Here is a 26,540-nt window from a genome sequence, read left to right as displayed (position 1 = left end):
CTGCCCCAATGACGGAGATGTCTTAGACTCTAACGACGTAGCACTCAAGTGATCTGCTATGTGTGTATGACTTGCTGTTACTTGGTTTTGATGTTCGCATGACAGACTACTAACAGCAGTTTATAGAAACAACACAGCTCATTGTAATAACAGTCATCAAGCTAGCTATTCAAATCCATGTGGCTGTTTTTATGTCAAATTGATTCACTTTGGACAGACCAGTATTGCTTAAAGGAACTCAGTCACAGTATTTTGAGTTATTTTAGCCTCGTACAAAATTACCTTTCCATTGAACGAAACCTGAAAATAGCAGTTTACTAAGATAGAAAAACACCAAAGAGATGATAATAAACCACAAAGGAACAAGGATGGTTAAGGATGGAGCAGATTGACACGGATTACAAACGACGAACTTGAATAATTTAGGCTACATTTTAAGTCTTCAGAACTGACTGTGTGGATAAGTGGAATAATTTTGCCCACGTTTTAGGTCCGTGTAACGTTAAAATTTCAGGTGTGCGCTGATATTTTATGTTGATGTTTATTTGCTAGCTTGCTCACGAAGCCTTTAAGAATTCTCAAGCTTTAGATCCATCTTACACTGCAGCTTGGATTGGGCAGGTAATAAAACATTGTAACTCAAAATGCGCCTACTTGGTTGTTGCTTAATCATCTTAGAGTCAAATAAAACTCAGGGATAGTTGCAAGTCTTTTCAAGTTCTTGTAAACGTACCCAGCAAGTTAGCGAAAGTAAGAGCCCAAAGTAAAATAATTTTATCATGAGCACCATCAAGTAGTCTTAAATTACCATTTGTGTTGACGCTGTGTCTGTGGTTTATTAATTACTTTTTATTTGTTTGAATCTGAAGGCAAGCATTGCTGAGATTATTGGGAGTGAAGAAGCTATGGACCTGTTCAGACACACCACAGAATTGGGTTCGCATGTAAGAGTACATATTTAACTACAAGACCATAATTAATTCTCTGTCATAAGACATCCAATGTGACTGCAGCCTAATATAGCTCTTTGGCTCTTTGGCACTTTTATAGGTTGCTTGTGAAAATTACTTTCACTTCAACAGATTATTTGACTTTGTAAATGACATCAGATGTCCAATGTAACTTTTGATGGCACCTAATATGTAATATATCAAACACGAAAGACCGTGTTAGACCACATTTCTAAACACCGAGGAGAAAGTTGAAAATACGACGCGTGGCGAAGTATTTTTGACGAACTTCGAGGTGTTTGAAAATGTGGTCAAACACTGTCATGAGTGTATGATGAATCTTCTCAATCGAAACTAAAACTAAGGAGCAAAGGAAGAAATAAAATCGTAAAAATCTAGTATGTTATTGAAGATCTGATATCCAAACACCGTCACGGTCATGATTTCCTTTGTTTAAACTTGGTGAATTATTAATGAGTTTGAGATAGTTCACGTTCGAAATTGAGTTTCACTTGGAGAAAAAATCAGCTTGACGCGTGGTTTTGTAAATTACAACGTTGTCATCCCTGCAAATAAATGGTTAAATATTGCCTTCTGTCCCCATTCCGGCAAAAATAAGCGAGAGAGCTGACTGAATCTGTTTTCTAACGTAACCTTCTCATAACAGGTTGAAGGAAGCATTGGTTATGCTCACTGGGTGTGCTCAGGTCTTGCCCCCAACACGTCACATGAAAATCACGTGATACTCAAAGGAAAACCAGTACCCACTCTCTCTCATCTTCATCCTGAATACCGGAAAGCTGTGTTACAATCAGCAACTGCCCTCAGCAAATACACAGGTACTGCGTTTTATTGCTCTTTGGATAGCATTTGCTGTTCACTTGCTTTGGATAAGTTTAAAAGAAATTGCTGAAAACTTAACTCATGTTATTAGTGGATGGATTTTAAATGCATGACGTCCTTTGTTAAAGGAAAAGATTCTGTTGGGAAATAGCTGCATAAAAGAATTGAAGGATTCTAAAATCAATAAATGCGAACTACTGGAAAATATACATTCAGTGCTTTATGAAGGGCAGTGAAAATGTACAAAATAGTACACACCAACAGAACACTGAACTATACTATACTTATTATACTATGCGCGTTCTTATTGGTCGATAAGTGTGTTTAGATGAGAGTACACGGTTGTGACGCTTTAGATTCGCGCATACTTTTCAGAAATATTTTGTAAAAGCAAAAGAGTACGTTTTCCGTTTTTACATAGCCTCATGTATACACTCAGGAATGGGAGAATTCTCGAATCTGTCTCGAATTCTCCCAACCACACTCATGCTTAGATGAGGCTATGTAAACACGGAAAAAGTACTCTATTGCGTTTACAAAATATTTCTCAAAAGTACGCGCGAATCTAAATCGTCACAACCGTGTTTGCACTTTTTTTCAGATCGTTTGAGAAACAACGCTGGTGCTTACAATATGTATGGACTTTTACTTGAACATCAGAAACTCTTCTTACAAGCAGAGAAAGCATTTGAAAGGTTACATGAGTTACTTCAGTTACGGCATGAAATTATTGTTTGTATCAGTGTTTGCAATCCTTGTTTTCAATACTGAAGTTGTCTTTGTTTTATTTTCTGAAGTGCAATCAAGCTTCTTCAGGAAAGTGACACTGAAAGCCAACAACAGTATTTAAACTCTGTGCTTGTTAACCAGGCCAGAGTGCTTTGGTAAGTTGTCTAGAAGAATTAAAATGCTTTTTCTAATAACCTGTGTCAGATAAACACAAAAAAAGATGCCAATTAGCTTGAGCGGGAAATACCTTTAACGTTTAAGTCTTTATTTTATTATTATTATTTTTTTATGTGTGTGTGTGTGTTTTCATTAGTTCACTGGGTCGTTACAAGGATGCAGTAGCGCGTTACCAAGCTGTGAAGCCGCTGACCATGTTTCATGATGTCTGCGGGCTCGCTCTATCACTGTTCATGGCAGGTCAATCGAAAGAGAGCTATCAAGGTGACTAACTCACGATTCTGTTCAAATGTAAAAAATGCAATTATGTTTCAAGTGTGCCTCTCTTGATCAGCAACTAAAGTATCAAAAATTGTGTAACAAAATTTGCTCTTTCGCCTTCAGCATACGAACAAGCTTTTCAATTGGCTGATACAGACGCCGACAGGTCATGTGTTCTAACCGCCATGGGCATGCTGGGATATACATTGAATGACAAAGAAGGAGCAAAGGCGATGCTTTTTAAAAGGTGAGATGAAAACTGCATTTGCCTAGAGCGTATAAAAGTATGTCATGCTTTGGAGACAAAAATAACTACCTTTTCTTAGTAAGGGTATGTCTGATTTCTAGCTGTGGAAAACTTCTTCAGGAGTTTGATTTGGAATCTCCTTTGTTACAGTTCTCAGTTACAGCCTGCTTGTCAGCGCGGGCTCATGGCGCTCTGTTCCCTCGGTTTGGTCAGCGGTGATGCTACCTTAGCTGGAGCAGCTCTTGGCGAACTAATGAAACAGAATGATGGTAAGATGAAGTATAGAAGGGACTGGGGTGGGGAAGTGGAGGACTGTGTTGTGAAACAGAAGGAAGGTTAGGAATTTTGATCGACTGGACAAGAGATAGAAATGGCAAATGATAAATTCAAGACCTACTAATTAAATAGAGGCAGCAACGTAAATTTTACTACCCAGAATTGTGTATCATCTTTTTAATACAGTGATTCGTTTTGTAGGGAGTGAAGATTTAACAGGCAATATCTGCTATCTGTACTCAAGGTTTTACGCTCTGCAGGTATTTTTAAGAGTGCTTTCGTGCATATAAATGTGTAAATAGTACTTTTCTGGACACTTCCATGGCATTCAACTTTTACAAAACTATTATCACCACCTTTATGATACGTTTCATCTTAAAGCCTAGGTCATAATACAGTTGTAGTATGAAGCGACCTGATTTGCAAATCTTTGTTAATCCTCCTGAAGAATTTCTGTTTCAATCAGAAATGTTCTTAGTACCAACCGTGAGCACGCCGTACACATCCACGCTTGGTCCACGCTAACGTATCCTGTTACTTAGCAACGCTTTGGAACTCGTTAATCATCATTGGGTAAATAGGTTAGCGTTTCTACTCCGTCATTTGCCTCAATGTTACTGGTATTATCTTGTCGCAGGGAAATCACAAACTTGGACGAAGTTACATCATGAAAGAGATCCACCGGTATGATATATAAATAAATAAAAATGAAATCTAGATGTCAAGTTTCATGCAAATTACTTACAGTAACATATAGTTTACTTGTTCGTGTCCCTTGCCACTTACGAAACTAAAGTTCGTGTTGTTCTGTTACAACAACTTTGTTAGCCAACAATTTAGCTTTTTTGTGGTATTTCCGAGCACCCTTTAGGGTTTGTTGTCGATTTAAGTATTGGAGGGAATCGGAACTGTCTGTGGCAGCTTCGGCGTATAAAACTTCGGACCGCTTCCGTTAAAACTCTGATGCATTTTTCGCCTCTGTGAATTATCGTGTTTCTCCTGTTACAGGAATCCAGCAAGCAGTTTACTTTGGAGTCAGTTGGCTTCTTACCTGTTACAAGCCTGTCCTGACGAACTAGAGGTAATTGTGATGTGGCTCAATGTTATGAGCTGTTTTCACTTGAGTGTCGTAAGCAGTTTTCATTTGCTTTTGTTTTGCATTGCCACGCTAAGTGATCGGGTTAAAAAAATCGCGCAACTTTTTTAATCGCGATGTAAACCAAACCCAATTTCATGACTTGCTCGCACAAGATATTCCGCGCTTCGCCTCGGCTATGTTTATTTACTTCGAATTTTGATTTGTTTATTGGAACCCCTGTGACCTTTTTAATCAGTCAGAGTTACTTGGAGCAACCTATTCATTACTGTTTTGACTTTGTTTGTTTCTGTAGGCCGCTGCATGTTGTTCTGAGTCTTCTTCTAGGCTTGGAGGAAGTCACTCTTCCGAGGTTAGTTAACATGAGATTTTCAATATTGCTTTAAGAAACACTGCTGCCTAAAACGTAAATTTGTTTCAAGTCACTTGCCTCTACTTTGAAAAAAAATTAAAAAAAACAAAGGGCGACTTAAGCACATCACGGATCTTTGCACTGTGGCAGAAACTAGCCTGTAAACACAGACGAATTTCCATAACTGTCGGCTTACGCAGATTGAACACAAGCATAAACAATTTGTTCTTCAACAGCACAATCCCGCATTTCACCCAGCCGGTCTTGTGGGCTCTGGAGCTTTACGTAATCACGCCAGCAAACCCAATCTTAAGAGCGCAACAAACAGAACTCGGACGGGCCTCATTGCATCCCAGAAGGCTGTTCATGCGCATCCTGATCACGTGTCTAGCTGGGCAGTTCTTGCAGCGTCTGTAACAGCTCATAATGTAGCGACTGCTCGCGAGGGACTGAGAACAGAAAAGAATGGTCTTGGCGCCAGGCTCTCGCAATTTGCAGAACTGACAGGTATTTATTGTTTTTTCGTGTCAACACTATAAGAGATTAAGAGATTACTATAAGAGTAAGAGATTAAGCAGTCTTAATTATACGAGCCTGCAGTTTTCAACGGGGCTGTTGGCTGGTTACATTTTGATATTCTGTCATGCTGGCGGGACAACTGGGACGTGAGGTCGCGTCCTTAGAAATGATTGATTTTTAAATAATAAGTCCACCGTTTGAAAAAATGAAAACCTTACAGAACCTTGCAAACATCTGGACCATTTTGTTGAATGGGAAATGAAGAAGAGAGCTTTTGTAAGGGAGGCGCAGTTTCTGAAATAGTCGCTCTTGTTGGTGACTGTAACCTGTATTTTCTAACGTATTGGCTTTTTGTATAAAAGACTGTATTTTTTTTGGTGCTCTTACACTTACCTAGGAATTGAACATTTCCTGTTATAGCTTCACAGGAGACAGGTGCTCTTAAGTCCCTTTCTGAGCATCAGCTGCCAGCCCTTGTTCAAGCACAGACCAGTCATCTGGAGACCCTCCAACCCTGGGCCATTATTCACCGAGGCTACTGCTTACTGTATTCAGGCCACCATCAGGAAGCTGCTAAACACGTTGATCAGGTAAGACAAAAATTAAATAAATTACAACATCTGGAGCGGAAGCCACATCAGCCTTACCTGGTTTCATGCCAGTCCTCTATCCTGGTCGAATTGGAATTTGTAGTGTTGGTTTTTGTGGAGGGAGGAAAACCATAGAACCCGAAGAAAAACCCTCGGAGAAAGGCGAGAACCAACAACAAATTCAACTCGCAGATGACACCGGGCCGAAATCAAACCCGGGCGACATTGGTGGGAGGTGAGTGCTCTCCCCACTGCGCCATCCCTGTTCCCCTATAGAGTCAAGATAATTTATCCGGAGAGAATCTCGTTTTCAGTGAGAGCATTAAGATTAAAAGAATCCAAAATCTGACCTAAACGTTCTGAAATAAAGGCTGAATTGACACAAGCGAGACATTTGGTTATGTGCAACATATAGCTACATTTGGATTAATTCGTTCTATCGCGGTAGATTCTTATACCTAGGATGACCTAGGACAAGCAATGACGAGGGAATAAGCCAGTTTGCAGTATTTCGCTACTTTGAAACATGGATCACCAATCCTTTTGCTCCTTCTTTTTTCTAAGTTTGTTGAGTGGTTCAATGTTTCTCGGTCACAGGCCTTATCGGTATACAGCTCGGTTCCTGATGTTTCCGCCCAACTGCATTTCCTGAAAGCTCAAGTATTATTGGCCAGCGGAGAACCTGTCGAAACTGGCCTGAACATGCTGCAGACGTCTCTGCTGTCCAGTCCAGTTCATTCACCGAATGCTTGGCAGGTAATAACATTATAGTGTTACTCAGTATTGTTATATCTAACATGACTGAGAAAATTTCTTCTTCGTGATTGGCTGAGAACAGGCAAATTTATCGGTAATTTGTTAATTGCACTGCAATGCAAATTAACGCACGTGCGTTCGTCATTTTCTCAGTCAAATAATAAATGAGTAATCGTGATATTTGAAAATTTTTTCAAATTGCACTAGTCTAAGGTAAGTACTAAGTAAAGTCTGCATACGAGTCAAGTGGCCCATCAGGCCGGAGCTTATCCCCGTTTCTGTAGCATGAAGTAACTAGGAGTATTTCTACTCCCCCCTGGATGGGATGCTAGTCCATCGCAAGGTTACCCCCAGCATTAAGTTCGCCGGTACCCATTTATACACCTGGGTGGAGAGAGGCACTGTGAGAGTAAAGTGTCTTGCCCAAGAACACAACACAATATCCCCGGCCAGGGCTCGAACCCGGACCGCTCGATCCGGAGACGAGCGCACTAACCATGAGGCCACCGCGCCTCCCACTAGTCTAAGGGCTCGTTCAATTTTGGGAGAATTTTCAAATACCAGACGTAGTGTAAAACCTTATTGCACTCGCATTCACACGATTACCTATACGTGTTACCAATCAGCCCTATCAAGTATACATCTTCTATATGCGTATTCGTCTTGTCGGGTTCTCATTAAAACGTGTTTGACGGGTTTGACAGGTTTTAGCAGAAGTTCAAGCCAATCAGGGCTCAGCAACGGCGGCAGAACTTTGCTATCGTCAGTGTCTACAAGCGGGAATGAACAACAAGTGAGAAAGCTTTTGGAATAATTACCTCATTAATTCATGTTTGGGTCAATTATGAACCCCCCACTTCTTTCTGTCAAGATTTACCAGTTTAACTCCATGTTTGCTGACGCGAAATGCAACAAAAACGTGAGTAAAATGCAAAAAAAAAACAAAAAAAAAAACGATAAAGAGTCCAGTTGTCATGAATTTACAGTGTTCTTTTTCCCAAACTGTTGCTGTGAGAAATCTAAGTAGATGTTTATGTAGTCGGAACGTCGAACTTCTAATTTCTCTGTATCTTGTTAACTCAAAATTCAATTCAGTGTTATGATGTTTTTAGGGCACAAGGCTGGAGAGTTGTTCCGCTCATAAGACTGGCAAGGTTAGCTGTACGTTTGGCACAGGTTTGTGAATGAAGTTTTAACCGCACTAATACTAATTCTAACCTTAAGGATAAGCGAGAAGCCATACTTATTTTTAAGCTTGGTGTACAATTTTGTCTCTCTCAGTCGGAGTCCGCTGACCTTGATCGCTGGATCAACCTTACTCTTGAAGCATCTAATGAGGTTTGTTGCAGCAGAAAGTGTATTTTATACCTCTGTACCTGTCTGTGGATTTTTCATCAATTCAAGGTGTATTCTGTTATTCAATCGCAGGTTCTCAAGTTTAAATCTGGCTTATCAGCTGCTTATCTAATTCAAGGAATCGCATATTTTCTTCAAGACAATGTTAGGTAAGTCTCATTACTCCATTGCGTAAGTATCGATGACAAACAGAACTATCCCCCTCCCTACACGGGCAAGAGAGGGACTTGGTCGGGGAGGTGGAGAGGGGCGCTAAACCCCGCTCCCAAGCCCCTTCCTTATTTACACAATACGATACGATACGATAAATTTATTTGTACACGGTATTTCCATCAGTCTATTTATGACAATTAACCAGCTACCTATTTTCCTGACTACAATAACAGTAGTTAGTTTTCTAGCTAAGTTATTCCACAACTGAGCTCCAATGTACGGAAACCTTCTCTTCAGATAATCAGTGCGATTTATTGAGCAAGAAAGGATCTGTCTTCAATTTACTGCCTTAGAAATACTTCTGGATCCCTTTGAGGTTCTCCTCATCTCGCAGTGCAGCCCATGAAGTCTAGAATGTCGATGTATTTTTCGTTCAAGTTTAATGACTAATTTATTATTAAGTTATGTCTGTTTAATGTCTTTTGCAGGGCAGCGAGGCGCGCATTCCAACACGTGATTAACTCAGACACAAAAGGCTCGAGCATAGCTCAGTACTGGCTAATCTTACTTCATTTGAAGAAAAACGATCTTCCCGCCGCCTTGGTAGGTAACGATTTCCGTCGTTGGCGTGACTTTGTGTTGGAATCAGTGGTATCATGCAACTACTTTTCCGCGAAAAGACTCCAAGTAGTTGCTGGTTTCCTTCAGATGTCGTTCATATACTAGCTAGTGAAAAATGCGACAAAAAGGGGTCTGGGAAAAAGGATCTGAAACGAGCGTGAACCTTTCGAGTGGGATCGGCTAAAGACGTTGAAAAAAATTTGACTGTTTTACATTTTAATTTAAGAGACAGCAACTACTCGTCGAGTTTTTGACTACTGTATCACTTTGTTTTGCCATATACAGGCTCTTTTGTCTAAAGCCGCGTTTGATGGTAACAGCAGACTGGATCTGGTTTATCACCGAGTTGCAAATAATGCAGACCTGTCCAAGACAGCTAAGAAGCGTTTAATGGAGAGATGTGTCCACGTGAATCCATCAGAACAATTATTTTGGAACACATTGAAAGAATACTGCTGAAAATTTGACATCAATAGAAATGTGTAGTAATTAGTTCCATAAATAATAAGTAAGTGCCCACAGAAAAATATTAACTTTGAACCTAAAGGTGAATATTAAAGGAACTCAAAATCTTAATTTAAAGTTATTTAGTAGCATTTAGGTAGTTGATATTTCTGCCACTCAATGACGTATTAAAGTATCTTATAATCCAAGATGGCCTTACCCAAAGAAGAGCAGGATTCAGTTTTTATACACTTTATAGACTTTGGGCACAATCAATAAACTTAAAATGCAACTAGCGATCGAGACTTGCCATAGAAAATATATTGAGATGCACATGTTTTTGTTTAATTATTTGAATCATTTTACATGGCTGTAAAGAATCAAGGAGACTCAGTCTCTAACTCCAGTCTATCTATAAAACCATGGCACCCTTTACAAAACAGAAACAACTAAAGAAACAGGTACTGCCTAACCTAAGAACTGAATGTGTTGGGTGTTGGCCCTTGTCGGCGCCTTGCAGGGTAGGTACGTCATGTATGGGGAAACAAATTGTACTGGGGCACACAGAACGTACCCAATGCGATTTGCAGGGGTCATTGACGTAGCATGAAGCATCACGGGTCTTCTGACCATGGAGGTCCTGACTTGTCAAGGACTTGCAGACTTCGATTATACTTGACGTAATTGCACACCGTTTTATTGTTGTTATAGCCTCCCATTAGGGGAGGGTGATATTATAAGGGTCAAGCATATTGACATAGTGTGTCACCTTTGACCGGCGGACACTTTTGGTACTTCTCACAGTCAACCCAGCTACTGGGGCAAATATAGTGGAGACTTTCCAAGCCGTCCGCTGAAAAGTGTAAAAATCGTGTCACTCATTGGTCATTCAATCAACCGTTTCTTAGACTACGGAGGGGCAAGTATCTCTATGGTTTCAGCTGAGACAGCAAGAAGCCATTTAGACCCATCGTCGAAACATTCCTCTGTAAAACTGCCGTGTAACGTAAAGCGAAGGACGATAATAGCGCATTCAGTGAGATACCGAGCTTGGAAACTTATTTTTTGCACGGGGTCAGGTAGCGCTCTCGCAAGGTCTTACATGAAAAGCTTGATACCTTTCGAGAGAACAGTGAAGCAAAGAACAGAAACAATGCTTCTAGCCCCAAAACAATAACAGCTGCCACACTATGACAACAAATTGAATTACAAACCTACCAGAGCTGCAGCACTTCTGCTTACAAGAAGGACATGGCTATCAGTGAATAATCAGTGTGCATGGAGACTGAAAGATACTAATAATCTCACTTGCAATTGACAAGATATTACATTTAATAGTGTCACTCTCGGAATGATCAATCCCAAAATTGTGTCAGAAACTCCTAAATTTTTTAGTCTTGAGTAATCCGTCATCATCTCAGGGCAATACACACAGGCTTATTAGTCTTGTTTGCAGAAAAGAGGGAGAGGAAAGGCGGGCATTGAAGTATCTTATCTCCTTATTTATTTATTTATTTTTTCACCTCATTCAGTCTCGCCTTCCGTACTTTTTGGGCCGTTTCTCCCTCCTCCCAAACCGTTCCTCTCACTAGGATTGCGACTTTTATGTGTGTTGCAAGGGTCATTATATTCCGGTATCTTCTGTGATATCTTATTTATTTTTATTTATTTATTAAGCTTCGGCCTACCATTACACATAAAGAAAAAGAAAAAGAAGAGGAAGCAAAAAAAACAAAACAAAAAAAAACAGAGAGCAAAACAAAACAAAATGGCCAGGGGAGCCGCGACAGCTTAGCCAATTACAGCGGCCCCCTTAGATATAATTAAGAGACAAAATTATACAATATATATAAATCTAAATCTAGTATAGGGAACTTAAAAGCAGCAATGCAGTGGGCGCGTTAAGGTCTTAGCGGTATTGCACTTTGGGCAAATTGTCCGCCACGTCCTTATATCTTCTTGATCAAAAATATCTACAGCATTTGTATAATATTTTAGTAAGGATCTCTTAAAAGCAAGGGGTGTTTGATTGTGTTCCTTAAGACTTTCAGGCATCTTGATCTCGTGCAATGATTTGCAACAGTCTCTCATGAATGTTCGGTAAAGTGAAACGTTGAACTGTATTAATTAATATGTGAAATACCCACCTTTATGAAGGTCTATTAAGCTTATACAGATACGAGTGTTTTACTGGAAAACACCACGCCATTCCGATTCGTACAATTTATAAGAAACTGTAACCCATTCTATTCTTTTCTTTCTATCTAGCGCTTGTTTTTTTTGTCTTTTTTTATTAAATTCACGTGGAAGTAAGTGAGACCTCGCGACTTACATTTTTGTGTCAAAATTCTCACGGGGACATTGTGTGGGTATCCTGTGGTGTAAGCTCGGTAAGTCTGCAGTGCTTCATGGGTAAAATATGTTTCAACACAAGATGGCGTCCATGGATGACCGCAAAAAATCAGTGGAGGATAAAAAGCAGGAACTTCTTCGTCGTATTGCGGAGAAAAAGAAAACCGAGCAAAGCAAAATGCCAGCTTTACCTTCCTCTGGTGAAGGAAATGCACAAAAGGCTTCAAGTAGTGGTACAATGTTCGTAAACGATGGCAATTTCTTAGCTCGCTTTCAAGCTATGCAACAACAGAAGACATCTGTTCCTTCGACGTCAGCCTCCAGTAGTACAGATTTCCGTCCAACTGTGAGCATGAAGTTGACAACAGTTAAACGATCGACGCCTGTTAAACCAGTATCGGCCAGACCGGACGTTTTTGAGGCTCCAGAAGATTTGGAGGAAAATGGTAATTTCATTTTGAATTCGAAGCTTCTGATCTTAGCTAGAGGCCCGATTATTGCCAAACGCCCTATATGTTTGGTCTAATTTTGATCACGGTAAATGCATGAAAATGTTCTGATGAGCGGTATAATTAAGTTCCCCCACCAGAGGATAAAGAAATACTCGACAGCATTGAAGTTCTGGCCGCTAGAGTGGTGCGGGGAGGTGATCAGGTGGAACATGCTGCCATTCAGGACAACGTCAACAACCCAAATTATGGGTAAGTTGTAGTGTTCCATACTTAATTGTGCACACAGCTTGCGACTCTGTACTATGGGACCGAAAAGGTCTTCATGATTATGCCACATGCTCAAAATTTACCACCTTCAAGGTAGATACAGTCAAACCTCTTCACAGTGGCCACCTTGGGGACAGAGAAAAGCTGTTGTAGAGAGGTGGCCATTGTGGAGAGGTAGGGGTGTAATATGACACCTGTATCTTTAGATGGTTACAACATTTATATTTTTAATAATGCTAATTGGAGTATTTAATTATGTAACACAACTAAAATATAAACAGTAGAACCCCAGTAACTCGAACTAGGATAACTCGAACTCCCCCATTAACTCAAACCCCACTTTTCAGTCATTTTAACTCTGTTAACTCGAACTCGGATAACTTGAATTCCCCGCCAACTCGAACTAAATTTTGCTTCCCTTGATAAAAATTTACCCCGATAACTTGAATTCTGGTTCATGTAACTCACCAGGGATGTCATCCCATTAGCTTTTCTTGTCGTGTAATCGGTAAAAACACTCAAAACTAACACCACAGCAATTTGATTTTACTCAGTGCAACCAACTGTTTGCACATTTGACAGTCATTTCCCGATGTTATGAGTCATACCGGATGCAGTGCATTTAGCTGTCACTGTATACTGAGGTGCTGAAAATTCAGTAAACTATCAATTGTTAACATGGCAAGTTGGATATTCAATCGACCTTCCTCTAGCCCCCGCTAACTTGAATTGTTTTTCATTTCCCTTCAGTGTTTGAGTTACTGGGGTTCTACTGTATCAATAAAACAGAAACCAAACAAAAACAGGAACAACGATATACAGTACAAATCACATTTTGTGACCTTTTACAATAAAAGAATGGGGTTTTGTTTACACTGTTCGCCAGACATTGATTAACTGCTCATTGATGAGAGGTTATTTAGCAGGTGGGATGCACTTTAAGTGGCTATTGCCATTGTGGAGAGGTGGCCATTGCAGAGAGATTAAAATAAGATGGAACATTATCAACTGTTGTGCATGTAAGTGACTGTTGTAGAGAGGTGGCTGTTATCTGAGGTTCAACTGCACTGTAAAAATGCCTGCTAAAATGCTAATCTGCAACAGGCCACTACCCTTGCAGAGTGGAGTAGTAGTAGTACTTCTACCTATTTTTACATGCCACAACAAGCAGTGCTGCTTCAAAAAGTTGTTCCACTACATGTTTTGAACTGTTTCTGAATTACAATCCTAGCACAAGTCTCTGGCTTTTCCATTCCACAGCTTCTTGTTTGATGTCAACAGTCAAGATCACAAATATTACAAGAACCTTGTTAAGTGTTTGAGGGGTGACAGAGTAGAAGGTAGCACTAAAAGTGACAACAGTGAGACTGACACAAGTGGTGGACCCCAAAAGAGAAAGAGAAAGAGCAGGTGGGATCCAACCCCTCCAAAACCTACATCATCGTCATCATCATCTTCTAACAGTGATGCAGCAGTTGCTGCCGCATTGGCTGTAGCTGCAGAGATTGAACACAGCATACCAATGAGTAACAAAGAGGAAGAGGAACGACAGAAGCAAATCAAAGAACAGCAAGAGGTAATTTGAATGTAAGGATAATGTGGACTCATTGGCCTTAAACTGCTGCCTGTTTGAAAGGCTTTTCAAAATAAAGAAGAATGGTATTTTCCTTTTTGGAATATCTTCTTTCATTTTAGAGATATTTATCTTTTTGGATGACATCGTAAAGCAGTAAAACACTGAATCAAAAATTTCTGTAGAAGTATTGGAGCAGTGTTCTTGAAACTTGGCACCAGAAATGTACATCACAAAAGAAACAGAATGACACTCAATAAAGTACAATACAAATTATATTATAAGTTTATTGTGTCATACGCTTAGCTATTCAGGTTTGATATCACATGATGAAATGACACACCAGCTTATTTACAGGTATTCCACATAAATGAAAAATAAATTGAAAAGTAAATATTATAACACATGAATTAAAAAAATTTAAAAGTTTAGAAAGTTTAAGTCAGGTCATAAAATACAATCTAAAATAATTACATGTTATGCTAAGAAGTAAAACGATAATCATATGTACAATCAATAATGTAACAAGTAAAAATTTAGGTTAAAAGGCCCAAAAGGTCAATTTTCTTTGTACTGTTTTTGAAAACCTCAAAAGTTCTGATAGTTCTGTCTGACTCTGGTAGCAGGTTCCACAGCTTTCGTGCTAGGTAGCATTTTTTAAATCCGTAGGTGGTGCCATTGCCATGGCAACAATCTTGGCTCCAGCCTCTTTTTGTCAAAAACCAAATATCCCCATTTGCAACTCTTTAAGGAGTGGATGATCTTGATTAAAACTGCCAATTTCAGTCGTGATTTAAACAGGACCAGCAGCAAAACTGGTGTCATGGCAATGGTACAAGGGGTGTCATTTTGTTTCTATTGTGATTTACATTTCTGGTGCTAAGTTTACAGGACAGTGCTCTAATATTTCTACATGTAGAGGTGTTCTTAATTCAGTGTTTTACTGTTTTAGGAGAACTAATTATGACATCATCACTTTTACTTGCGTACTTTGTCACTTGTTTTCTCGCTCATTACACTTCCTTGCTGTTGTTGTTGTTGTTGTAATTATCTGGTACAATACCTATTCAGTGTAAGCAAGCAACCAGATGCATACTGTCATTTCTTCTTAGATTCAAGAAATGTACATGAGGATATTGGCTCAGCGTGCAGCTTATCAGGCTGGTGCAGTTGTGCAAAAAGACAGTGACAAACCAAAGTATGAATATGACTCAGATGAAGATATTGAAGGAGGTACCTGGGAACATAAAAAGAGAAAGAAGGAGATGAGAAAAACAGAAGGTTAGTTTGATGATATTTGGAAGGAATGACAGCTTCAACTGAGCTTGATAAAGAGAAAGGTCTAGAATTGTTTTGCATGTATTTCCATATGTTACTTGTTCTTGTTGTCCAGAAAAATGTGAGTGTGATCATCATCCTCGGTAAATGGTTTGAACAACTACAACGCTGAGTTCATTAGAAGAAATATTCATGGACCTACTGAAACTGACAAAACAAACAGAAACCTGACACTTGTTGTTACAGTGACTATACCTTACATTAAGGGCACTTAGAACTGAGACCATCTCATGGATCCTACAACCCTACAACATCTGTTTCGCCCACAAACCTACAACTGTGTTACGACACTTACCGACCCATGTTAAAGAAAGGACGAACCCAACAACAGATAGGGAGCAGTTTGCAAGATCAAATGCTCGGACTGCCAGGCTCCCTACATTGGTGAGACAGGCAGACTGACTGAGACTGACTGAACACAAACAAGCAACGAGAAAGGATGATGCCAACAATCACATTATATTTCACAGACTCCGTTCGAAATATATGAGACAACAAATGGTAGGAATTTCCCAGTTAGTGCTTCAAACCACTTTTAACACCAACAGAAGGGCGAACCCCCCTAAAGAAAACAATACTAGGGGCCTGGGTATACCCACAAGGTCCTGGGACCTAGATCTCGTGGTCCCATGATGCTTCAGTGGCTTTTTTCCTTGTGCTTCAAACCATTCGGTAAGGATTTTGCTTTTGCCTTGCTTTTTTTACTAATTCTAACCGTTTTTTAGGCTATACCTCTGTGTTTTTACGCAGTAGGTTTCTTTTTGGTGATATTTGTCGCTTTTCAGGATATTTAAAATCGCTGAACATATCCCACAGAAGACACAAGTCGCATAAAAGGACTTGTTCCCGGTCGCCATCTTCCCGCCAAAACTCTATTTCGTCACCTGACGTACATCATGAAGGATCCCCACCGAAACGGCACAAGGACGAAAACGATCCCCTTCAGAAGATCCTTCAGTTTATTGAACATCTTTCCAACCGAATAGACTTGTTAGAGTCCCGAGCAAATCAGCCAGAAACTATTGCAGATACAGACAATGATGTTTTGTCGATTATGGCTGGTGAAATGTCAGGCTTGGAGATAAGTGAACCTTTGGCGACCGAAGCGTCTTTTAAGACTGCTAATACGCCCATTGGGGCACCCGTAGAGCCTATTCAGGCACCTGTAGTGCCTACTAAGGCACCAACAGAGTCTAGTAAGACATCTGATGAAGCTGAAAACTCAGCGAATACTAGTGATGATCATGGGCTGTTCGACCCAGTTGCCAAGTCAACCTCCTGGAAACCATTAACCTCTTTCTCCAAATTTCTGGATACTAACTTTTGGAGAAAATTATCTTACCAGCAATCTCTGGTTATTATGGATGACTGGGCAACACCTGAAGTGGATGCACTCTCTGCTCCAAAACTCGATCAACAATTGTTGAATCAAGTAAGTACCACTTAAAGTGAAAAAGTTTGTACAAGAAAGGGACAAGGAAATGTTTAATGTTCAGCGTGCTTTCCTAAATGCCACGGGCCCACTTTGTGACCTTCATGATTGTATCGAAAATGATTCAGCTCCAACTTATGAGGAAATTAAAGTAGCTTTGGAACAAACTCTTTGCCTTTTAGGCTTAGCCAATGCTCAACTGTCTATCCTGAGACAACAGAAAGTACGTGCTGCCATAAACCGTTTGAGGACAAAACTCGCGGAACTACCTCTACCTAATGCAAAATCATGGCTATTTGGAGATGATTTGCCCTCCCTGGCCTCAAAACAGGCCGAGTTGTCAAGGGGCCTCACAAAAAATTTGGCACAAACTAGAGGGAAATCCTTTTTTAGACGTAATAATAGTTCCCAGTCTCAAAACAAACATCAAGGAGACACCTTTAACAAGTATCAATCCACTGGGTATTCAAACCCTCCTAAATCTCAGCCAAATTACCAAGGGCCTCGTTCAAAAAACGGGTTTTTTCGTCCCCCTCACCAGAAGGGACGTCAGCCAGACTCTCAGAGTGCATAATGTCTTGGAGAACCCTAACATCGGATCCACAAATTCTCTCAATTGTTTCAGGTTACAAGATAAGTTTCCTCAGAACTCCTTTTCAGAAGTCTCCACCATTTACCCAAGCATCGGGTCAGGAGGCACTCCTAATATTCCAGGAAGTGAACGAGTTATTGCAAAAAGGCGCCATACTAAAAACCCCTTTTACCTGAGATGGTTTTTACAGCCGCCTATTTCTTGTACCCAAAAAGGGAGGATCTATACGTCCGGTGATAGACCTAAGTTCTTTGAACAAGTTCATTATAAATGAGCATTTCCAGATGGAAAACCTCAGTTGTCTAAAGACATTGCTTTTACCAGGAGATTTTATGACAAATATAGATTTAAAAGATGCTTACCTTTCTGTGCCTGTCCATGAGTCTTCCCGAAAGTTCCTTCGCTTCATTTGGAAGGGAACATGTTACTAGTTCAAAGCTCTCCCATTTGGCCTGTGTTCAGCCCCCAGAATTTTTATGAAAGTTCTAAAACCTGTTGCCGCATTCCTGAGGAGGAAGGCCATTCAAGTCCTTATATACCTGGACAACTTTCTCCTTCTGGCTGCAACAGTGGAGGAAGCTGTGAAAAATACTCAGCTGGTACTGACTCTCCTTCAGTCCCTAGGTTTTACAATAAACCTCAAGAAATCTTTACTGATTCCAACATAAGTGATAACCTTCCTGGGTTTCCAAATAGACTCAATGTGCATGATGATATCACTCCTGGCAGAAAAAAGCGACAAAATTCTAGACTGTTGTCGCCGCCTGCTCGTTTCTCGAAGTATCACATTGCAAAACCTAGCAAGTTTAATAGGTCTGTTAGAGTCCTCGAGACCAGCCATTTGGCGAGCTCCACTACACTTTTGCCACTTACCCTGATAAGGGGCCTACAAATGAACCAGGGGTCTTACGACGCCTTGATTGCCCTGTCACCGAGCGCCAGAGTAGAACTTGCTTGGTGGTTGAAACACACCCTCAATGCAAATGGCAGTCCCGTGCACCTTCCTCCACCGGATATGATCATCACAACCGACGCCTCCAAGAAAGGTTGGGGTTCAGTGCATCAATCCTTTCAGACCAATGGCAGATGGTCACAAAAAGAGTCTCTCCAACACATCAATTATCTAGAGCTAAAGGCATCCTTTTTGGCCTTAAAAACCTTTTTCAAAGGCAGGTCTCACGTAACCGTATCTCTAAAGCTAGACAACACGACCGCTATTGCTTACATCAACAACAAAGGGGGTACACATTCCCCCCCAACTTATGACTCTGGCCTTAGAGATGTGGGATTGGTGTCAGGAAAGAGACATCTTGTGATAGCTTCTCACATCCCAGGAAGAGACAATGTCTCAGCGGACAAGGAGTCCAGAGAATTCAAGGACATGAGCAAGTGGAAGTTGGACCCAACAATCATTCAGCCTTTTCTGCTGAATTGTCAGACGGATCTGTTTGCGAGTCATCTAACCAACCAACTCGTGGATTACATCAGTTGGAGACCCGACCCGGGAGCCATCCACACAGATGCCTTCATGATAAACTGGGCTCCTCTATGGGGTTTTGCCTTCCCCCCCCCCCCCCTTCAATCTGATATCCACAACCCTAACGAAGGTAACAATAGATCAAACAGAACTAATTCTCGTAGCCCCAGTTTGGCAAGCCCAGCCCTGGTGGCTGGTTCTGCTGAGACTTCTAATATCTCAGCCAGTGTTGCTACCGAACAGTCCAACCCTGTTAACGGACCGGACCGACCTGAACCGAGTTCATCCAATGTATCCTCGCCTTCACTTGGCCGTATTTCACATCTCTACCAACGTTTCCAAGCTGAGGGCATTCCAACAAACGTTGCCGATCTACTCATCGCAGCAACTCGTACCTCCACACGCAAAACCTACGAGTCTAGTTGGAACAGTTGGTGCCGCTGGTGTTCTGGACGGCAAATTGATCCTCTTTCATCATCTATAAGTGACATTCTAATTTTCTTGACAGAAGTCTTTAACGAAGGCTTAGCATACTGATCACTTAACGTCCTTTGTTCTGCTATTTCATCAACTCATCCAAAGAAAGACGGTTTTTCAGTGGGTCAGCATCCTTACATTACTAGGTTCCTTAAAGGAGCTCTCAATAAACGTCCTCCAAAGCCCAGGTATTCCCATACCTGGAATGTTGATGTTATGATTAAACACATGATTTCTTTGGGGAAAAACAGCACCCTATCACTTAAAGCTATCTCAATGAAGTTAGTTACCCTGTTTGCATTAACCTGTCCTGAACAGATTTCTGCCTTGGCTTCCCTGGATCTCAGACATTGCAGTGTCCTTCCAGAAGGGGTGTCTTTCAAACTCACTGTCCCTAGAAAAACTGGCAGTGCAGATAAACCAGCGGAAGCATTTTTTGCCCGCTTTGACCAAGACAAGAAGCTCTGTCCAGTGGAATGTTTTAGACAATATCTAAAATTATCCAGGAACGTTCGACCCGTTATCCCGTCTTCTCTTCCCGATAACTTGTTTATTTCATTTATATGCCCCCACAAACCGGTCACTTCTACAACGTTGGGGCGTTGGCTACGAACCTTTATGAGTGCAGCAGGAATAGACAGTCAAATTTTTAAAGCTCACTCTGTGCGTGGTGCATCTACGACAGCAGCTGCCAATGCATTTGTCCCGCTGTCGACTATCATGTCAATGGCCGACTGGTCTTCTGCTTCAATTTTCAGAACATTTTACTATAAGCCGTTGTTTAATTCAGACTTTGCTACTGGGGTCTTATCCTCACAGTAGATCTACATGTAACCTCAGCTATTCTCGTGTTGAGTTCTGATTTATATATATAATATATATATGTATAATTAAAATGTTTTTGTTATGTGGAACCATGCCTTTTTTATTGCTCTTAGTAGTAGCGTTAAAATCTACCATTTGTTGTCTCATATATTTCGAACAGCGTCTGTGAAATATAATGAGAATTATACTAGGGCCGCGAAGTGGCCTGAAGTTATAATTCAAATTATATGAACAGATGAAGTGAGAAATATATGAGCTTCCCACCCTTCTTCCCTCCCTTCTATGGGGTCTCTCTTTTGCCTGTCTATTCCATGGCATCAAAAAGCCACCGAAGCATCATGGGACCACGAGATCTAGGTCCCAGGGCCTTGTGGGTATACCCAGGCCCCTAGTATTGCTTTCTTTAGGGGGGTTCGCCCTTCTGTTGGCGTTAAAAAGTGGTTTGAAGCACTAACTGGGAAATTCCTACCATTTGTTGTCTCATATATTTCTCACTTCATCTGTTGATATAATTTGAATTATAACTTCAGGCCACTTCGCGGCCCTAGTATAATTCTCATTGCTGTACATCATCAACTACTGAACCACAGAATTGATTGGAACTCTCCTCAATGCTTAACCTACAGTCAAAGGTGCAAACTATTTTCAACGTATGGACAAACTGGTACACTAACTTAGAACAAACACCTCTTAGCAGACGTCAACAACTACCAGCACCTTACAAATGACTTATTCAGGAAATAAAAAAAAAAAAAACAGACAAACAGACTTTAAACAGAAGGATATAATTTGACTTACAATTAGACGGACCTCATACAGACTGACTTAATTTGACTAACAATAGACGGCTGGAAACTTACTAGAACCAACCAATGACTGCTGACAAACTTCACACAAGTCTTTCAGCAAATACCATCATGGCTAAATAGACCAGTCATTTTCAACAGACCAGACTTGCATGTATAACATCATTCACTTACTGACACCATTCACTTGACTCCGAAGATGACTTCTGCTCAAGTTGTTGAAATGTCAGTCAGAAACAACAGTTCTTTTCAGAACTACCCTCACCTGGATGATCACACAAGGTGATCTCTCTGATCATCTTCCTTGTTGACATTTTCTTCCATTGTGTGCCCCCTCCTATAATCTCCTCCCTACACCCACAGAAGCATGAAAATTAAGATGTTAAATATAAACCTACCCCTATCCATAGCTGCAACATCCTTGTGCAACATTTACTGGCTAGTTCTGACCCAGAATACCCATAAGAAGATCATGAGTGAAATTAGAAGAAAAAATATCTTATTTCAATTTCTTGCAGAATTTCAGTTATTTATCTGTCAGTTGTCTTTTTCACAGAAAAAGCAGTAGAACTCACTCAAAAAGGTAAAGGGAAACATCATATCGGCGACTTCCTCCCTCCGGAAGAACTGAAGAAATTTACAGCAAAGGTTAAAGCTGTAAAAGGCGAGTCTTCTTTGGACAGCTTTGATTTCTCTGACTATGCTGAGCACAAGATAAAAGAGGACAACATTGGATATAAGATGCTTCAACAGGCTGGCTGGCAAGAAGGAATGGGACTCGGATCTCAAGGACAAGGGATTACAGCACCTGTGAACAAGTATGAACATGATGAATGAAATTTTAAAAAAGTCTGCATAGGAGCCAAGTGGCCCATCTGGCGCTTATTACTGGTTTCCGTAGCATGAAGTGACTAGAAGTATTTCTACTCCCCCCTGAATGGGATGCTAGTCCATTGCAGAGTTACTTCCAGCATTAAGTTCACTTGTACCCATTTATACACCTGGGTAGAGAGAGGCACTGTGAGAGTAAAGTGTCTTGCCCAAGAACACAACACAATGTCCTCAGTCAGTGCTGGGGACAAGGGCACTAACCTTGAGGCCACCCTTTTCCATGATGAAATGACTGAAATGCTATATTTTTTTGCTAAGATGTTCTGCTAATTGTATCTTGCAATAAGTAGAATAATAATAGTTGACTAGTTGAGAGCTGATGAAACCTCTTTGCCTGTACAAGTGTTGAGAAGGGCATTTGAAGTTTTAAAGGGTCTGCATCCCCCCCCCCCCCCCCCAGAAGCCATGAAAGTCCTTGAAATGTAAAAATGGTGCTTGAGACTTGAAAGTGTTTCATTTCCCTGATTATTGAAATAAATGTTGCGCTAAAATTGTAACAATTTTTATACTTTGCACACATTTTCAACTTGGAGTGTTAAATTTGAAATTGGACTTTGGTTCTTAAAGCTTTCTTTTAATCTTACACCCAAAGAGGGTTATTAAATCGTGAAAAATACTTTTTTTAATGTATATGCATTCTGCCCAATGCTAGGGGTCGTGGCCCTGATGACATTGGTGGTCTGGGTGAAGAGAAGCCAGGGGAAATACAGCAAGAGGATGATGAGTTTGACTTGTATCGCAAGAGAATGATGTTAGCATACAGATTTAGACCTAATCCTTTGGTAAGACATACTTAGGTTTTTTTAGTTTTGCCATGTCAATTCATTTTTTTAGATGTCCTAATTCATTAAGTTACATTTACCAATGTCCACTAGCTGTTTTCCACAGTGCAGGCATTAATCAGTGAATGATCACTCACTGAGTGAATGTGGTCTGCCCTGCTTGTTATGATGCATAATGCGTTAATACTGTGTGTCTGCATTTGTTTTTCTGTGCTTGTGCATTTGTAATTTGCCAGTCTTGCAGTCATGTTTCAATACCACTTTTTTTAGTTGTGTAAATTAATCACAAGAAAATGAGGAAAGTCATTGCCATGATTTTCCTGTTTGTCTGCAACTCGCTATAAGTAAATCAATATAGTTATTGCCCACCAGTAGATACCTACGTTTTCAGAGGGTTACCACAAAGTTTTGACATGGGTGGTTGATTCTGCCTGCTTTTCCTAAGGAATCATTAAAAGTAGCCAGCAGAACAGCTGGTTGAGAGGTGTTTTTTACTAGCAGCAGGCCTCTTTTGTACTCTGTGTGAACTCTTGATACCGTGTACCTTGTAAATGCATGTATTTTGTTATCTATTTATTTATTGGACTACAGCTGACTAACATGTTTTGTTCCTTCTTTTTCAGAATAACCCTAGAAGACCATACTACTAGATCAGGAAGATATTTGTCATCTCTCCAAAAGGAACTTACCCACAGTAAATCTATAAATGAGCTAAATTGTATTGGAATTGCTTGACATTATGTTATATGACTACAGCTGGACAGAGAACACTTTTTCAGTTGGGTCTCGTTATTTGAAACTCTGTTATTTAGAATTCCCTGTTATCTTGACTCAAATTGTTTTCCCTTAGATATGCTTTTCAGTCATTAAATATCGACTCAAGCCGCTTTCATTTCAAACCACTTTTGATTCCCCTGAGAGTTTGACATAGTGGGATTCAAGTGTATATAGTGCAGCATACATACATTCGAGGATAATACTACCTCGCTGCAAACTGAACAATGTGATGATGTCTGCTCCTGTGTTCTTGTTCATTGTTATTTTATCCCTGTAAGACCTGTGTTCCTTACTGGCCATTGTCGTTGCATTATGTTCATGGATGAGGGATTTTTTTCTCACAATGCCTATGCACTGTCAGCTTATGATGGACCAGCTGTCAAGCTTAGAAGGTTACACTTAGTTGATTATCACCTTCACATGTAAGTTGGTAGAGTGGTTTTCAGTTAAGTGTTGAAAGTAATCAAGCAATTACTTTGGTTTTGGGTTTGGTTTTACTACGGTTTGAGATTGGCTGAGTAGTCTAATTGGTAAGTAATTGGTTTGATTTTGGTTTTATGACACTTAATAGGAAACCACTCCAAAGGTAACTTGAACTAGCCAGGAAGTTCACGTTTCAAGGGTTAGCCTTTCTTAAAAAAAAAATTATTATTATTCTGGACCTGGTTATTTCGTGCAGGCTTAGACTTCATTGATCTCCTGGTTCAAGAGTAAATTATACTACCCGACCTTATAGGTGGCCTTGCAAGTGCTAACCATTTGCTGACTTTTCGATTTGTGGTGATGAAGGGCTGACTCACATAATATTAGGGTTTGCATGGTTGTTCAAAGCATGGACAGTGCTGTCAACCGGGTAAATCACTACACAATGGATAAGTACAGGGTTCGTACGGGTCCTGGAAAACCTGGAAAGTCCTGGAATTTTGTTGTGGCATTTTCCAGGACTGGAAAGTCCTGGAAAAAGGCTACTGGTCCTGGAAAGTTCTTGAAATCTGTTAAACTCAAGTAAAAAATTTGAAATGTGTGACAGACAGTAAGGAGAATTAGCATTGAGATCTTGGGAGTGAAAGGGTTAATGTGAATTTAAGAGTCCTGGAAAAATCAGTCTGAGTCCTGGAAAAGTCCTGGAAAAGCCCTGGAAATTTGTTTCTGAGAAAGGGTACGAACCCTGTAAGTATTAGAGCGATTATCTCTTGAGTGTTGAAAGTAAATTGCGGTTGCTTAAGTAATTTGGACCACTTTGTCATCCAATCAGATGTAAAAGCAAAACCCATTGCGACTCGCTCGCAGGTGATTCCCCGCACTTTAAGCTCAGTGTTTAAATGGATTTATTTTAAGTTTGGATAGGTTCACGTGATTGTCTAAGGCGCTTGTGATTGGCCAGAACGATTATACTTTATTTTAAGGCACTTAATAGCCCATTTCCGAGTTGCCTTAAGCCTCTCTATCAAAGCGATGCCTGGTGCACAACCACCCATATGGAAATGAGTTTAATTTGCATGGGAATGAAATCGCACTTTAATGTCAAAGGATGGGCGCCAAGACTCGCTTTGAGAAAGACGTTAAAGGTAATTCGGAAATGGCCTATCGAAAACTGCTCTTTCAAAATTAACACAAGCTTATGCTATCCACTTGGATAGCGACTGACCCCCGGCCGGGTTGTTTGAAAACCGGTTAACGCTAACTCAGGATTAGAAGTTAACCAAAGTATTAATTTTTCTTGGATATAAATGTTTTTCACTGCATATGTTTTTGATAGTTTGAGATTATTCAAATTCAACACCAAAGGAAAAACAATATCAACAGAAAACATTACCGAAGAGTTACAAAACTCAAATCAAAACTCTCGCTAATCCTGGGTTAGGGCTTTGAGCAACCCGGCCTCGCTGATTAACAACAGAAATCTGTTGAACAACTTATGCCAGTTCTATTTTTAACAACTGTGGCGGGAAGGCGTATGTTTCATCACAGTACACTTTTAAACTATCCGTTGAAAAAACAATGGATACCCTCCACACTTGCTTTCTTTTTTTTTCTCTGTTCGATTAATATTTGTTTCTTCTCTCTTTCCTTTAACAGAAAAGCGAGCCTTACAACAGATTAACCCTTTAATCCTACAAAGCACAAACAGTCCAAATTTTACTAATTTGCAGGTACAATTTCCTCCAAATTAGATGGAAAAATGAGGAAACTGTATAACAGTGAGCTGTTTAAAAACTAACCTGCGCAATTTTTTTGGTTGCTTTTCTTGTTTTCGCTTGCAGTTTCACGTCATGGGGTGAAACAACGGGAGTTTAACCCAGCAACTTTCCTAAGATATATAATAGCTAGAAAGAAGCAATTTAAACAGTATCACGTTTTACGTAAAGTTACATGACACTTTTAACTGGCCATATCTTTACGTTTGGAGAAAGAAGTCACGTACAAATGGTTTTTGTCACAGCATTAGAAAAGCTGATCTCAGTTTGCTGAGGCAACTTAAACAACGTCTTCCTACAATCTTGTTTTACAAAGCTCTAGCAGTATTTCAGTTTGTAAAAATATAAAGATATTAAAAGGCAAACGTTTATAGGTTCTTGTTCTTTGTAAGATGGGAATTGCCGGTTTAAAACCTTCCGGGTCAAGAAAGTGACAGATAAAAGCTGTTGCGCGAAGACGCGCCTAGGAAGTGGAAAGCCTGAATGCAATGACATCCCAAGTCCATTCCAGTTCACATATTTCCAATGGGAACCTAACCTGAGTCTAAAGCCAAGCCATGCTCTCCGTACCAGACGTACCATGCTTCAAGTATTTGCAGCTTACCTGTGACAGGTCCCCCCATTTCCTATCTGCCGATTTGTTTCTTTCCTGGGAGGGATGAACTACCCGCTTTAGACTGTTCGTTACAAGCCCTGGCTAGCGAAGTCGAAGGCGGGCAGAAGTTTTAAACTTGTCTCGACCTTGAACTTCGTCTGGCGAGAACTTGCGACCATTTGAGTTTATTTTGATTAACACGAACCGTGCGCGAAAATTGACAACCCATCCCGATTCTCAAGAACTTCTTAGGTCAAGCCTTGTTCAGTTAGTCGGGAAAGTTCTGATTTAGCAAGAGCTTTTTTTGCCAACTTAAATGTACTTCGCTTGTGAGTA

At 40.3% G+C, this 26,540-nt stretch overlaps 3 protein-coding genes and 1 pseudogene across 5 annotated transcripts in view; all 4 read left to right on the top strand.

The window, feature by feature from the left end:
* Positions 1 to 9,718, top strand: part of LOC110066736 (tetratricopeptide repeat protein 37-like) — a 37,211-nt gene extending 27,493 nt beyond the window's left edge. For 2 of the 3 annotated variants that reach the window (XM_089295128.1, XM_089295127.1), the window contains exons 33-53: positions 553 to 621; positions 870 to 944; positions 1,618 to 1,789; positions 2,395 to 2,488; positions 2,591 to 2,677; positions 2,836 to 2,963; positions 3,084 to 3,207; positions 3,358 to 3,476; positions 3,685 to 3,743; positions 4,121 to 4,167; positions 4,492 to 4,564; positions 4,875 to 4,931; positions 5,168 to 5,438; positions 5,871 to 6,040; positions 6,638 to 6,796; positions 7,501 to 7,589; positions 7,909 to 7,972; positions 8,078 to 8,134; positions 8,225 to 8,301; positions 8,794 to 8,908; positions 9,212 to 9,718. In XM_089295128.1, coding sequence (XP_089151254.1) covers positions 553 to 621; positions 870 to 944; positions 1,618 to 1,789; positions 2,395 to 2,488; positions 2,591 to 2,677; positions 2,836 to 2,963; positions 3,084 to 3,207; positions 3,358 to 3,476; positions 3,685 to 3,743; positions 4,121 to 4,167; positions 4,492 to 4,564; positions 4,875 to 4,931; positions 5,168 to 5,438; positions 5,871 to 6,040; positions 6,638 to 6,796; positions 7,501 to 7,589; positions 7,909 to 7,972; positions 8,078 to 8,134; positions 8,225 to 8,301; positions 8,794 to 8,908; positions 9,212 to 9,385 — 2,280 coding nt within the window. In that variant the 3' untranslated portion in view covers positions 9,386 to 9,718. Of the gene's footprint in view, positions 1 to 552; positions 622 to 869; positions 945 to 1,617; positions 1,790 to 2,394; positions 2,489 to 2,590; positions 2,678 to 2,835; positions 2,964 to 3,083; positions 3,208 to 3,357; positions 3,477 to 3,684; positions 3,744 to 4,120; positions 4,168 to 4,491; positions 4,565 to 4,874; positions 4,932 to 5,167; positions 5,439 to 5,870; positions 6,041 to 6,637; positions 6,797 to 7,500; positions 7,590 to 7,908; positions 7,973 to 8,077; positions 8,135 to 8,224; positions 8,302 to 8,793; positions 8,909 to 9,211 lie in introns of those variants that run through there. The other variant, XM_089295129.1, reaches the window with a different exon arrangement.
* A 1,927-nt stretch (positions 9,719 to 11,645) lies between these two features.
* Positions 11,646 to 25,974, top strand: LOC110066792 (SURP and G-patch domain-containing protein 1-like). Its single transcript, XM_020774041.2, has 7 exons — positions 11,646 to 12,168; positions 12,300 to 12,423; positions 13,702 to 14,017; positions 15,127 to 15,295; positions 21,518 to 21,779; positions 22,505 to 22,634; positions 23,258 to 25,974. Exons 1-7 carry the CDS (start codon positions 11,790 to 11,792, stop codon positions 23,282 to 23,284), a joined length of 1,407 nt encoding a protein of 468 aa, XP_020629700.1. The 5' UTR covers positions 11,646 to 11,789; the 3' UTR covers positions 23,285 to 25,974.
* Positions 16,392 to 17,359, top strand: LOC149108458 (uncharacterized; annotated as a pseudogene).
* On the top strand, positions 17,791 to 19,438 carry LOC149108457 (uncharacterized). The gene has a single exon (XM_089295131.1). The coding sequence runs from the start codon at positions 17,798 to 17,800 to the stop codon at positions 19,388 to 19,390; it is 1,593 nt and encodes a 530-aa protein (XP_089151257.1). The 5' UTR covers positions 17,791 to 17,797; the 3' UTR covers positions 19,391 to 19,438.
* Positions 25,975 to 26,540: the final 566 nt, after the last annotated feature.

Source organism: Orbicella faveolata, unplaced genomic scaffold (assembly GCF_042242905.1).
Source record: "Orbicella faveolata isolate gen_17 unplaced genomic scaffold, um_ofav_v1 contig_26, whole genome shotgun sequence".
Lineage (NCBI taxonomy): Eukaryota > Metazoa > Cnidaria > Anthozoa > Scleractinia > Merulinidae > Orbicella > Orbicella faveolata.
This window is presented reverse-complemented; position numbering and strand designations above follow the sequence as displayed.